This window comes from Suricata suricatta, chromosome 6 (assembly GCF_006229205.1).
Source record: "Suricata suricatta isolate VVHF042 chromosome 6, meerkat_22Aug2017_6uvM2_HiC, whole genome shotgun sequence".
NCBI classification, from domain to species: Eukaryota; Metazoa; Chordata; class Mammalia; order Carnivora; family Herpestidae; genus Suricata; species Suricata suricatta.
In genome coordinates, this window is record NC_043705.1 from 50,791,222 (window position 1) to 50,806,409 (window position 15,188).

The window sequence follows — 15,188 nt, forward strand, 5'->3', positions numbered from 1 at the left end:
TGCTTCGGATTCTGTGTCTCTTTCTCTGCCCCTCCCCTGTTCACGCTCTGTTTCTAAAAAATAAATAAAGTGTTTAAAAAAAAAAAAAAAGGAACTTATTTTAAGGTAATCTCTACACTCAATGAGGGCTCAAACTCCAAACCCCAGGATCAAGACTCACATGCTCCACTGACTGAGCCAGCCAGATGCCCCAATGTTTTTTCCTTTCTGATATATTCATTTAAATCTTTAAATTTCCCTCAAGCATTGCTTTGTTATGCTTCACTAGTTTTGAGTAATAGGATTTTCATTATATTTAATTTAAAGATATTTTAGGTTTCCTTGTGCTTTCTTCTTTGCCATCCTTGGTTATTTAGAAGTAAATATATAAATAAATACATATATAATATATATTTATATTATTTGTTTTTGTTATTATTTTTGTTTTTGAGAGAGAGCTTGAGTGCAGGAGAGCGAAAAGCAGAGAGATTGTTAAGCAGGCTCCACACCCAGCATGGAGTGCAGCATGGGGCTCAATCTCATGACCATGAAATCATGACCTGGGCCGAAATCAAGAGTCAGAAGCTTAACCAACGGAGTCACCCACGCACCCCTAGAAGTATATTTTTAAATTTTCAAATATGTGTTTATTTTTAAAGGTATATTATAGCTCATGATTAATTGCATGTGGTTAGAGAACATACTTTGTATGATTTCAGCATTTGGAAATTTGCTCACATGTGGGTTATGGACCAGAATAGAGTTAGTATTGGTAAATATATGCATGTACCTGAAAAGACTGTATTTTGCATTTGTGGTTTATATGTATTTATTAGGGTAAGTTTGTGCATTCTGTTGTTCAACTCTGATACATCCCCACTGGTTTTGTTTTTTTATCCTGTTTGTTTTATCCATTCCTAAGAGAGTTATATCGAAAATCTATTTTGATTGTGATTTTTCTGTTTATCCATATAGTTGTGTCCGTTTTCACTTATATATTTGAACCATGTTAGTAAGTGGATACAAATTTTTTTTTCTTTTTAATTTTTTTTAAATGTTTATTTTTGAGAGATAGCATGCTCATGTGAGCCACAGGGAGGAGCAGAGCGAGGGAGACAGGATCCAAAACGGGCTCTGTGCTGGCAGGAGAGAGCCAATGTGGGGCTTGAACTCATGGAACCATGAGAACATGACCACAGCCAAAGTCAGATGCTTGACTGACGGCGCCACCCAGGCACCTCCAAATTCTTTTTTTAATTGAGGTATACTTGACACACAGTGTTAACATTAGACTCAGGTGTACAACATAGGGATTTGACAGCCGTATGCTTTATGTTGTACTTAGGAGTATGTTTCTGTACCATTGATTATGTTTTTTATGCTGTACCTTTCATCCCCATAACTTATTCATTCCATAACTGGAAGCCTATACCCTCCACTCCCCCTCACCTATATTTCTCCCCACTCCTTCCCTCCAGCAACCACCAGTTTGTTTTTTGTATTTATAGGTCTGTTTCTGTTTCTTGTTTATTTGTTTTGTTCTTTAGATTCCACATATAATTGAAACTGTATGGAATTTGTCTGATTTATTTCACTTAGGGTAATACCCTCTAGGTCCATGTGTGTTGTTGCAAAGGGCAAGATCTCATTTTTCTTTATGGATGGCTGAGTAATTATATATCGATCCATCCATCCATTCGTCCCACATTTTCTTTATCCATTCATCTAACAGTGGACATCCAGGTTGCTTCCATATCTTGGGTATAGTAAATAATGCTGCAGTTAAACATAAGGATACATATATCTTTTCTTTTCTTTTTTTTTTTTAAATTTTTTTATTGTCAAATTGTTTTCCATACAACACCCAGTGCTCTTCCCCTCAAGTGCCCTCCACCATCACCACCACCTCTCCCCCCCCCCCCCCCCCCCCCCCCCCCCCCCCCCCCCAACCCTCAGTTCATTCTCAGCATTCAATAGTCTCTCAAGTTCTGCATCCACCTATATCTTTTCAAGTTAGAGTTTTTCGTTTTCTTTGGGTAGATAGATACCCGGTAGTAGAATACTGGATTGTATGGTATTTTATTTTTTGAGGAACCTCTATAGTATTTTCCATAGGGGCTGCATGAATTTACATTCCTAGCAAGAGTGCATTAGGTTTCCTTTTCTTTTAATTATTATTATTATTACCTATTCTGACTTGTTCGATGTAGTATCTTATTGTGGTTTTGATTTGCATTTCTCTGTTGATTTGTAGTCTTGAGCATCTTTTCATGTGTCTCTGGGTCATCTGTATGTCTTCTTTGAAAAAAATGTCTTTAGTTTTTCCGGGTGAGTACAGATTTAGAACTATTACATCTTCCGGACGAACTGTACTTCTTATCATTTTGAAGTGTCCTTTATATCTCTGGCATTGTTTTTTGCCTTGAAGTTTACTTTGTTTTTATTGTATCATCAGTTTGCTTTTGGTGAGTATTCACCTGGTATATGTCTTTGCTGTGTCCTTTTGGTGTAGTTGTGTTTCTTATTTTTAAAGGCACTTTGACAGTCTTTTTATTTTTATTTTAATAAAAGCATTCAGTCTATAACATACAGTACAATTGCAGATATATTTGGGTTCAGATCTTTGGTCTCAGAAGTTGTCACACTTTTTATATAAAGGTCCAAAAAGTAAATATTTTAGGCTTCGTGTGTCATCTGATCTCTCTTGCAGGTATTCGACTCTGCTGTTTTAGTACAAAAGTAGTCATAGCCTACATGTAAATAAATGAGCTTGGCTCTGCCCTCATAAAACTTAATGAGAACAAAAATGGGCCATTATTTGGTTGATGGTCTTGTAAGTTGCCGACCTCTATGTTATTTTAGTATTTGCTATTTGTTCTACTTGTTTTGTATTTTTTTCTCTTCTTTCTTGCCTTTTGGTCTCGTTTTTTTTAAATTTTTGTTCTTTTATTAGTTTAGAACTAAAACCTTCTTTTACTATTCTTTTAGTGGTTATCCTAGAGATTATAAAATACTTAATTGAGCTATTAACAATTAATGATTGATCCTTTTACCCTCTTTCTGAAAATGTAGGAACCTTAGAATGCTGTCACTTCCTGACTTAAAGCCTTATAGGCCATTTGTGTATGTATGTATTTAACTTTGTTCTATGAAAATTGAAATTTTTCCATTAAACACTTTTTTGGGGAAATATACACTTATATACTGTTTTTGTTGTTTATTTGTTTACCTTTTTATTATGGAAAATTCAAACCGTACAAAATGCAGAAAATATATGAACCATGAAATAATGAACTATAATACAGTTTCAGCAATTTTTGATATTTTGCTAGTGCTGCTTAAAGCATTTCCCTGGCATCAAATTGTTATGTTTATGTTTTTTTATATGTATCTCTAATACCTAAGGACTGATATTATTAGTCCTCTAATAAAATTAACTGTAACTTAGAAAATATTTTCTAATATCTAATCCCGCTGATTTTTTCAAATAAGGTTGTTACATAGTTTATTCGTCTATATTCTTAGTATTTTTGGATAGTCATTATTTAGATTTATTAAAATTATTTAATTTTTCTCTGATACTTTGTCCTTTTTCTCTTGTTTTTCACTTTTCTGTTTTAAAAATATCTCTTAAATATTTCTTTTAATGTGTATTTTCTGTTAATGAATTCTCAATTTTTATTAGTCTCATCATATCTTTATGTTCATTTCAGGAACTTTATATTATGGACAGCTTCAAACACATATAAAACTCAGAAGTCATGAACTTAATATAATTCACTTATGTGTTGTAATCTCTGAGCATGAATACTTATCAAACCACAATCAGTCTTGTTTCATCTATTTTATACTATTGAGTTGTTATGAAGCAAATCTCAGATTCAGAAACATTACATTTTATCCACTAGTATTTCAGAGGTATCTATAGAAAATAAGAGCTTTTTAAAAAAAATATAACCACAATATGTTATCTAAAATTTTATATTAACTCCCTAATATCAGTAAATATTCAGTCAGTGCTTTGTTTTCTTCAGTTGTTATATATGCACAGTACATGTGGTTGATTTCCTCCAGTTAGGATCCCAGGAAGATTTACACATTTTGTTTGGTTGATAGGATTTTTGAAATGCTTAATCTCTAGATCTATCTCTCCACAGCCTTCATAATTTTTAATTTCATTTTAGAAACCAGATTTTTTTTTTTGTTCTGTAGAGGGTCCACCATCCTGGAATATCTTAATTGCATATCCATGGTTTTATTCAGTATTTTTCTTTGCTTATTTCCTATAAATTCTCATTTAAAATTAGCAGCTTGATCAAACTTGAGTTCAGTATTTTGACAAGAATAATTCATAGGTGGAGTTGTGTACTTCACTGGAGGCATGTAATTTCTGGTTATATCTATTTCATTATGTTAGTAGCTATTGATCATCACCTAAATCCATGATTTCATTAATGTTTTTTTTCTTTTAATTTTTTAAATGTTTGTTTATTTTTGAGAGAGACAGAGACAGAACATGAGTCGGGGAGGGGCAGAGAGAAAGACACAGAATCTGAAACAGGCTTCGGGCTCCAAGCTGTCAGCACAGAACCCGACATGAGTCTTGAACTCATGGACCGTGAGATAATGACCTGAGCCGAAGTTGGATGTTCAACTAACTGAGTCACCTAGGTGCCCACCATTAATGTTTTTTGTTTACATTTATGTTTTTGCTGGTATTGGATTCTAGTTGGCAGATTTTTTTGGTAAGGTTTTTTTTTCCTCTCTTCTTAGAACAGCTTTAGGTGTACAACAAAATTGAGAGGAAAATATGGAGATAATCCTGTTTGTTCCCTGCCCTTAACTTACACATGCATAGCCTCCCCTATCATCAACATTATTTACCAGAATGGTATGTTTAATTTATTTTTGAGAAAGAGAATGTGCAGAAGGGCAGAGAGAGAAGGAGAGAGAGAGAATCGCAAGCAGGCTCTGTGTTGTCAGCACAGAGCCCGATATAGAGCTTGAACCTACGAACCGTGAGATCATTCATTACCTGAGCCGCAACGAAGATTTGGGCACTTAACTGACTGAGCCACACAGAGGCGCCTTAAAAGAATTAAAACAATTTTTTTTTAATGTTTATTTTTGATAGAGCACAAGCGGAGGAGGGGCAGAGAGAAAGACAGACACAGAATCTGAAACAGGCTCCAGGCTCTGAGCTGTCAGCCAAGAGCCCATCATAGGGTTCGAATTCAGACTGAGATCATGACCTGAGCCAAAGTTGGATGCTTAACTGACTGAGCCACCCAGGTGCCCCTCCCCCAATTTTTATTTTTAAAATTTTTAATTGAAGTATAATTGATATACAAATTTATATTAGTTTTAGGCATACAATATAGTGAATTGACACTTATATACACTACAAAAAGTTCACCACTGTAAGTGTGGTTACAGTCTGTCACCAATAGTTTTTCCAATATTGTTGACTCTTATTCCTTATGCTGTACTTCTCATACTCATAACTTATTTATTTTATAACTGGAAGTTTGTACCTCTTATTCCCCTTGACCTATTTTTTCCATTTCCCACCATCCCCTAGAATGGTACATTTTTTTTTTTAACCGAAGATGAACGTACATTGATACATCATAATGACCCAAAGTTCATTATTTTACCTTGGGGTTCACTCTTGGTATTGTACATTATATGGTTTGGACAAATGATAATGGCATAGATCCATCATTACAGTATAATATAGAATTTATGACTGTCCTAAGAATTCTTTGCATTCTTTTGTATTGTTTTCATAGTTCGGTTTTTTCCAGATGTTATATAATTGAAATCATACAATATGTAGTAGGCTTTTCAGATTGCCTTCTCTCACTTAGTAGTATATATTTACGGTGCCACTGTCTTTTCATACCTGGTAGCTCATTTCTCTTTAATACTGCATAATAGTCCATTGTCTGGATGTATCACAGGTTATCCATTTACCCACTAACGGATATCTTGGTTGCTTCCAAGTTTTGGCAGTAGAGAATAAAGCTATTATAAGCATCTGTGTGCGGGTTTTTGTGTAGACATAAATTTCCAACTCCTTTGGGTGGATACCAAGGAACTCCATTGCTGGTTTATATAGTAAAAGAGTATGTTTAGTTTTATAAGTAACCCTCAAACTGTCTTCCAAAGTGGCTCTATCCTTTTGCATTTCTGTTAGCAACGAATGAGAATTCCTTTGCTTTACATCCTTGCCAGTATTTGGTTTTCTCAGTGGTTCAGACTTTGGTCCTTCGAATAGGTTTGTAGTCATATCTTGTTTTAATTGATATTTTCCTGATGATATGATGTCTAACATTTTCATATGCTTATTTGCCATCTGTGTATCTTTTTTTTTAGTGAGATGTCTTTTAAGGTCTGTGGCCCATTTTTTAATCAAGTTTTCTAAGAGTTCTTTGTAATGTGAAATAACAGTCTTTTTTCAGATGTGTCTTTTGCAAATAGTTTCTTCCAGCCTCTGAATTCTTTTTCTCGACACTGTCTTTCACCAAGCAGAAGTTTTTAATTTTAATGAAGTCTACCTTATCATTGATTTCTGTCATATATTTTTCTTTGGTGTTTATGTAAAAACATATCACCCAAGACATCATACCCAAGGTCTTCTAGGTTTTCTCTTCTGTTTTTCCTAGGAGTTTCACAGTTTGTGTTTTACTGGATTTAAAATAAAATGGAAGATCATTCTAGTATCTACTGTTGAGATGTTAGCTATCGGTAATTATTTCTTCTTTTTTAGAGGTAACATCAGTGGTTGGAAGGGTTTAGCTGCTTTTAAGATCTTTTAGTCTTTAATTTTCAGAAGTTTTACTATGAGTAGGTATAGACATAGTTTTACCTTGAGATATAGGTATCTTTTCATTTATCCTCTCAGGGTTTGTTGGGCCATTTGGATCTGTGGTTTGATACCTTTTGTCAGTTTTGGAAAATTGTCCATTATTACTTCTGACAATATTTCTTCTGACCCATTTTTTACCCTTTTACATGTATGTTAGAGTTTTTTACTTTGTCCTTTGTTCTTTCTGTTTTCCAGTCTTCCATTTCTCTTCTGTCTTTTCCATTCTTTTGTCTCTCTGAGCTTTATACCAAGTTAGAGTCTTCTCAGCTCTTCTGGTTTATATTTTTCAGATACAGAATTTGTATCTTTTTTCAAATTTGCTAGGATTTCCTTCTTTAAAAATGATTTCCATTTCTCTACTGAAATTCTTGATTTAATGGACTGTCTCCTTGAACATAATACATGAACTCATAAAGTCTAAGCTTTATAATCTCAGCATTTGAAACACTGCTGGCTTGTTCCTCCTGGTTTTCATTCATTTGTCATACTTGCCTCATGGTTTTATGAGTGTATGTAAGCCATCTATACAGGACCCAATATCAGGATTTGAAAAGGTATGGTTTGCAGTCCCTTTGAGAGCTTACTTACTTAATGTTCATTCTTACTCTTTGAGTCTCAAAGAGTATGGATTTCCCATGTTTACCATCTTTGGCAAGTCTGAATCTAGTTTCGTTTCCCTTACTCTGTGCGATATTGAAAAACTCTGCTACACTTCTCAGTTTCAGCTGCTGCTTCTAGATCCCCCCAGGGAAAAACTGACCCACATATCTGACTTACTTCTCTGGATATCCTTCTCTTAAATTTTGGCTTACTCTGTGTGTGCGTGTGTTTATTTCTGAGTGGGGGGGGGGAGGGAGGGAGAAGGAGAGGGAAGGAGGGAAAGAGAAGGGCAGAGAGACAGGGAGACACAGATCTGAAGTAGGTTCCAGGCTCTGAGCTGTCAACACGGAGCCCATAGTGGGGCTTGAACTCATGAAGCATGAGATCATGAACTGAAGTTGGATGCTTAACCAACTGAGTCACCCAGTGGCCTCATTGGCTTACTCATTCTTAACTGCCTTCTTAGCTTCTGTTTCCTGTTAGCTCCCTTTCTTTGTATTTTTTCTGGCTTTCCTCATCAGTAGTTTTTTTTTTTTTCTATCAGTTTACTATTGCTAGAGATTGAATCATTTTTTATACTGTTAAACTTATCATCGAAATAGTAATTTTTTTTTTCCTGTATTAACTCTCTTTAGATGATCAAAGTACCTCCTTGTGATAAAGTTTATTTAAAAGACACACAAAAGTTTAAGGAGCAAAAAAAAGTCACAGTCCCATCAGTAGAGGCAGTTGCTAATAATAGTTCTTTTTTGTTAGAGAGCTGATTTTTGTGTGCATGGGTTGGGGAAGAGTTTGAAGATAAGCTTAGTTTGAATATTCTGAGTTTGAGGGGATTAAAGTACTTAAATAGGGTTATGCTTGAGGCATTTAGGTATTAAACAGCTGGTTTGATGCAAGAACAGTGTGGAGATCTGGATTTGGACGTTAAAAGCCGAAAGTTTCAGGGCACCTGAGCACCTGAGCAGTTCAGTCAGTTAAGTGACTGACTCTTGGTTTCAGCTCAGGTTGAGATCTCATGGTGTGTGTTTGAGCCATGCGCCAGGCTCTGGACTGACGGGGCAGAACCTACTTGAGATTCTCTCTCTCCTGTCTTTGTCCCGCCCCTGCTCACTTGTGCACGCGCTCTCTCTCTCTCTCTCTCTAAGTAAATAAATATTTTTTTAAAAAAGTTAGTTGAACCTGTCAAAAAGGTCTGTGATGGTTTGTAGACTATTTTTCACTGTTAGAGGTTGCACAGATTAATAAGGGACAGAGTAATTATGGGAGAGGTAAGACAGAACTTAATGAACTTTTCTAGTGTTAAAACGGACAATACAGCCTCATATTTCGTATTTGAGATTATGTGTCTATTTGAAAAATTGTTTTCTTCCATATTTAATCATTTGGTTGAATATTTTAAAACCTAAAGTCCTATATGGTAAATAATAGTTATATAAAACAGTTTTTTTTTTACTGTAAAATACTTAGTAGTGTTTTAGATCTAATCACAAAATAGATTAAGCCTTAAAATTCAGCACCTCAGACTTGCTAATAACTTATATTTGGCTTTTCCAAATGACTGTCATCAATCTTTTGTTTTATTAAATGTCCATAATAGTGACATCACAGTATTAAAGAATAATAAAACTATATTAGGTACCCTAGGGAAGTATTAAATACAAATGACTTTCACACTGAATTAGTTTACAGAGAAATAGAGAGAAACAATAAGAGAAGCAGTACTCTTGGTCTTGCTGTTCAGATAACCAATGGTATATTAAAGAGGATTGACTTTATTTAATTTTTAGTGATACCAAAATTTTTAGTTCTATACCAGACTAGTTCTTTATATATATGCACACAAAGGGCATTTAAGGATAGGTCAGAAATTCATGACCACATATTTATTTATTTACTTATTTTCAAGTAAGCTCTGTGCCCAACATGGGGCTAGAACTCACAACCCGAAGATCAAGAGTCAAATACTCTACCGACTGAGCCAGCCAGCCGCTCCAGTGCCTACTTACTTTTAATACATAATTTGAATTTTTTGTTCATACAGTTTTAAGTGTATTTTGATAATTTTTCTATGTGTTTGAGAGCGCTTATCATCTGGAAATTTGATTTAACAGAGCTACAATAGAAGAAGCATACTCCAGGTCAATGACAAAACTCGCAAAATCCGCAAGCAACTATTCACAACTTGGGTGAGTTAATGTCTGTGAGAAACTCTTTAATGTTGATTTAGGCACAATTCTTGAGAATGTTAGGTTCCTGTTAAAGATTAATAGTTCATAAGCATAATAATATATCATGTATTTAAAATGTGTCTATATACGAGTATATTCTTGACTTGATAAAAAATAGAATTGAACATGGTGAGTTAGTTAATGCAGTCAAAGTATGAAACCCATTTTTCCCCTTTATTAAACTACCTAGTCATTTGGTAGTATAATTTTGAGATTACAAATGTTATGTGTTATACATGATATTCTAGTTTTCTATAAGTTCACTTAAATTGCGTTGAACAGTGATCTTTACAAACTCACTTAAGATAAATTTTACTGACATGAATACAACTTATTAAAAATGTCTTATGATTTTATAGATTATTATTAAATATTTCTTTAAAACTATGTGGTAAGAAAACATGTGCTTTGAAAAATACATATTAAAAATACATTTTAGGGGTAGGTCAGTCAGTTAAGTATCCAACTTCAGCTCAGGTCATGATCTCGCAGTTTGTGAGTTCAAGCCCTATGTTGGATTCTGTGCTGACAGCTTGGAGCCAGGAGCCTATTTCAGATTCTTTGTCTCCCTCTCTCTGACCCTCCCCTGCTCACACTGTGTCTCTCTCTCCTTCTCTCTCAAAAATAAACAAACATTAAAAAAATAAAATAATACATTTTAAATAACTTTTGCTACATGGCTTTAGTAGTTCTGGAAGGAGATATTGTATAATTTAGACCACAACAACCCTGGGAGAAATACTTAATCTTTTTTAATTATCTAAACATTGAGGAAAGGATATACTTTTAAGATAATTTAACAAATAATTCATATAACATTTATAAAGATTCTTATAGTGATATTCAACACAACATTTTTTGTATCTGGGATTCTGATGAATCTTTGAATCTTCCAAAATTTTTCATAGGTATTCATATTTCTAATGAAGAGGGTTTATACCATCTGTTAGATTCTCAAGTAATTCCCTGAACCAAAAAACTGGTTAATGAAAATATTCTTTTGTGTGGTTGAATGAGTTTAAATGAGAATCTTGCTGAAGTGTGGCCCAGGTGGAGAGGAGGTGCCCTCTCAGTTCATCCCAGGGTGGTGGTGCTGCCCGTGTGCTCAGTGTGGACAGACGCTGCTGAGAGGGCCTCTGCAGCCCTGGACTGTGGCGCTGCCACCTTTTCCACCCAGAGGGGAGTGGGGGCTGTGAGTTGGTGACTGTCTAGTGCTGTTTTTCTTCCAGTTGTCTTCTAATTCTTTCGCCCACCCCACGCCCTTGATACATCACTTTTCTGGCAGCTTCCTTTTTCTAAAGCCTTTGTGTAGACATGCCTTTTCTAAAGCATTATTTATTTATGATAGTAGGAGGGCCAGAAAGTAACTAGAATGGCAGAAGCTGGCTTTAAACAATTGGCTGTGGTTTTATTATAGGAAATTCTACCCTGGTTTTAGTTGTCAGGTGAGAGATAGAAAAAACATGAATTTTAGTTCAACCGTGTTTCCAGAGAAGACACCAACAACATTTCTGTCTTTGGAATGCGAGCCGTCATAAATAATAGATGATATTTTATATGTTAGTGTCATTACTTAAGATCATTAATATTTTATTTTATTTATTTATTTATTTATTTTTAATTTTTTAAATGTATTTATTTTTGAGAGAGAGAGAGAGAGAGAGAGACAGCGCGAGCAGGGGAGGGTCAGAGAGAGAAGGAGTCGCAGGATCTGAAGACAGGCTCCAGGCTCTGAGCTAGCGGTCAGCACAGAGCCTGATGCGGGGCTTGAACCCATGAACTGTGAGATCATGACCTGAGCCGAAGTCGGACGCTTAACCGACTGAGCCACCCAGGCGCTCCAAGATCATTAGTATTTTAAATATTAATGTTTTACTGATGCGTATTTAAGCAATTGAATTTTCCTCTTATTTTTTTTGCATTTAAAAATATTTGGGACATGTTAGGTTTTTTTTCACTGCTTATTATATATTAATGTGTATTACTTGACCAGAATAAAAGGTTTGTATATCAACCTTTTAAAAATGTAAAGAAATGTCACATTCCTTAAAGAAACCTGCATTTAAAAAAATCTTATGTTGAACCCATTTATAGTGTAAAGAATCCGTTGGTAAAGGTACATTCTCATCTTCCTGCTTTGTCAAGTACAGAATATCTTGGAGCAGGTTTAATAAAGTGATGTGTATGTATTTTGGTGCTATAGTAAGTGGATAATTTTTAATTGTCTACTTTAAAAATTTTTCTTTTAACTTCTTGCCAGGTGATTAGATTTTAAAGTGTGAGTTGAGAACTAATTGGAACAGCCCTATTCTAAACATATTAATTTTTCTATTTGAACTGCTTTATTATTGCTTAAAATGATCATTGTGAGTTTGCATTCCTACTGGGTAGGAAATGTAATAATAGGGACATAGTATATATTAGGATAAGTCATTTTTTTCTTTACCTTCTTACCTTGTGCTGCATTCCTAATTGACTAAATTGGTTTAAGTTAACCATTGATATCCTAAGCACTGTAGTATCCAGGATGCAATAATGTAGTAATTCTTGGAAATACTTGAACCTGCTGAAAATACTAAGTTCTCAGTACTGAGAAAAAGTGGTAGGAAAGTGTGTTTTGCATCATGTATCATGTTCTAGAAGGGGACTGAGTTAGTGTTTGTTAAGAAGTATACAGATAGAATTATCTAAAATAAGATTTCAAGTGCCAGTTCTAAAATACTCTCAGTGATTATTAAGGGTGAATTCTCTTAAACAATGGTGTGAATTTGACTTTTGCATGTTTGAAATCAGAGGAACTTTTATGTATTTAAGAATTTTTTTTATTAATGTTTATTTGTGAGAGAGTGAGAGACAGAGTGGGAATGGGGAATGGGCAGAGAGAGAGGGAGACACAGGATCTGAAGCAGGCTCCAGGTTCTGAGCTATCAGCATAGCCCGACACAGGGTTCAGATCCACGAACCGTGAGATCATGACCTGAACTGAAGTCGAACACTTAACTGACTGAGCCACCCAGGAGCCCCAAAGGAACTTTTATTTTTATTTATTATTATTTTTTAAAAATTTTTTCTGTTTTTTATTTATTTTTGAGAGACAGAGAGAGACAACACGAGCAGGGGAGGGTCAGAGAGAGAGGGAGACACAGAATCTGAAGCAGGCTCCAGGCTCTGAGCTAGCTGTCAGTACAGAGTCTGATGCGGGGCTCGAACCCATGAACCGTGAGATCATGACCTGAGCCGAAGCCGGACGCTTAACCGACTGAGCCACCCAGGTGCCCCAGAACTTTTATTTTTGATAAAACATTTTAGATGAGCACTAAATAGTTGAAAATTGAAATTTGTAAACAAGTTAATTTTACAATAGATGATAACAAGTACAAGTCAAACTTACATCAACTTAGAAAATAGTATGGTATGATTAATAGAGAGCCGTGGCCACACCTCTGATAAATATTTAACTGATTTCTGTGTACCTGACTGAGGTCCAAAAATAATTTAAATAGGGCTGCCTGGGTAGCTTAGTCAGTTAAGCATCTGACTTCAGCTCAGGTCATGATTTCATGGTTCGTGGGTTCAAGCCCCACATCGGGCACAGAGCCTAGAACCTGTTTCAGATTCTGTGTCTCCCTCTGTCTCTACCCCTCTCCTGCTTGTGTGCTGTGTCTGTGTCTCAAAAATGAATAAACATTAAACAAAATAAAAAATGAAGCATTTATTAATTTCTAAAAAAACAAAAAACAAATATTAATTAAGGATTTAAAAAAGCAGCATCAGTCTGTCAATCATTTCATTTATGATTTAATTTCCTATTTTGCATAATTAAAATTGATGAACATAATGTTATTGTTTCTCTTGGTTCTGTTTTGGAGCCTTAGACTTTTTTTTCTTTTATTAAATAATTCCTGTACTTTCTTTCCCTTAGAACATTTGCACCAGTGTGGGATGTGTTCAAAACATCTACAGAGAAATTAGCAAACTGTCACTTGGATCTTGTTAGAAAATTACAAGAATTAATAAAGGAAGTTCAGAAGTATGGAGAAGAACAAGTAAAATCTCACAAAAAGGTATCATTTTTTTTTCTGCTAAAGGATTGATTGATCAGATATTGAGTGCTTTACAGTTTGGTCATTTTGATGAATCATTTCATACCATACAGACTAAAGAAGAAGTTGCAGGAACTCTGGAAGCTGTTCAAGCCATTCAGAGCATAACTCAGGCCCTTCAGAAATCCAAGGAAAATTACAATGCCAAGTGTGTAGAACAAGAACGTTTAAAAAAGGAAGGAGCTACACAAAGAGAAATAGAAAAGGTAATTGTAATAAAAAATATCTCTGTGGTTTCAAAGCACTTTAAAATATAAAGCTGCATTTAATTTTTAGACACCCAGGAATGACCTCATATTAAAGATGAAGACACTGTGGCACTGAGTGTTAGTGACTTACCTAAGTGAGACAGAACTAGGTTTGCAGAGTATGTTGTGTGTAGTAAATCAGTTTGCAGATACGTAAAAAATAATGATATCTTTAGGTCATTGACATTTGTAGGATATTTTTTAAATAAGTGATAAGCTACTGCTTGGTGTAAGGTTTAACAATGATGTAAATTTTTTAAAGGCAAGACTGGTATATTTAGAAAGGCATAGATAGATACTTGAAGATAAGCTTTAAAATTTGTATTGTGGGTGATTTATTGCTGACTTTGAAGACATTTATGTAGTAGTGCGGTAAACCACAACCCTTTCCTCCACTCGCATTTTAGTTGAAAGTAGATTTTTTCCCCCCTTTCAAAACAGTTTAACCATTCACTTGTTTGATGTGTTGTATCTCATTTAGGAATGAGCCATAGGGAGTGATACTTTTGAAAGCTTTTTAAAGTATTTGAAATATTCAGTAAAAAAAGAAAACCAAATTGTAACTGTATTATAGCAGTTATAATAATTATAAAAGTGTACATATGTGGGCAGAAACTAGAAGAGAATATGGAAAAATCAAAACAGTTGATGGAATTTGGCATAACTGACTTCTTTTAATAGATGTGTAATAAATAAAAATTGGGAAGGTGAAAAAGATAAGGCACAGTAAGTTACTATATTAAAAGACCATTCTAGACAACAGCAGTTACAAATAAAATACAAGAAGGGAAAACAAAACAAAATAACACGGTACAAAAAAGAGGAATAATATCTGTGTGAACCAGAAATGGAACAGATACCCAAAGTGGCGTGTAGAGATTGATTTTGCAGGTTTGTTGCACTCAAAGACCCTAAATTAGGCTGTGGAATTTAAGCTCTTGTGTGGTTAAGGGGACATTGGCAATAAAGCACAAGGAGCCCACTCACTAGGTGAAGCTAGATAGGTAGGAAAAAAAGATGAGTCTTGGGCTGCTGACTAGGGCTAAGCTTTATTGGAAGATGGGAACTTCTAGAACAATTTTGAATGGGAATCAAGCTAAGGATCCATTTCATGACTGTTTTGGCCACATCCCCAATATTCTTCCAAGGAAGTAGTTAA

The 15,188-nt window shown here is 34.8% G+C and overlaps 1 protein-coding gene across 1 annotated transcript in view; it reads left to right on the top strand.

Annotated features, from left to right (window-relative positions):
* The window catches only part of FCHO2 (FCH domain only 2), a 122,862-nt gene that overhangs the window by 30,643 nt on the left and 77,031 nt on the right, over window positions 1-15,188 (top strand). The window contains exons 3-5 of the mRNA XM_029942424.1: window positions 9,562-9,636; window positions 13,601-13,742; window positions 13,835-13,987. Coding sequence (XP_029798284.1) covers window positions 9,562-9,636; window positions 13,601-13,742; window positions 13,835-13,987 — 370 coding nt within the window. The remainder of the gene's footprint in view (window positions 1-9,561; window positions 9,637-13,600; window positions 13,743-13,834; window positions 13,988-15,188) is intronic.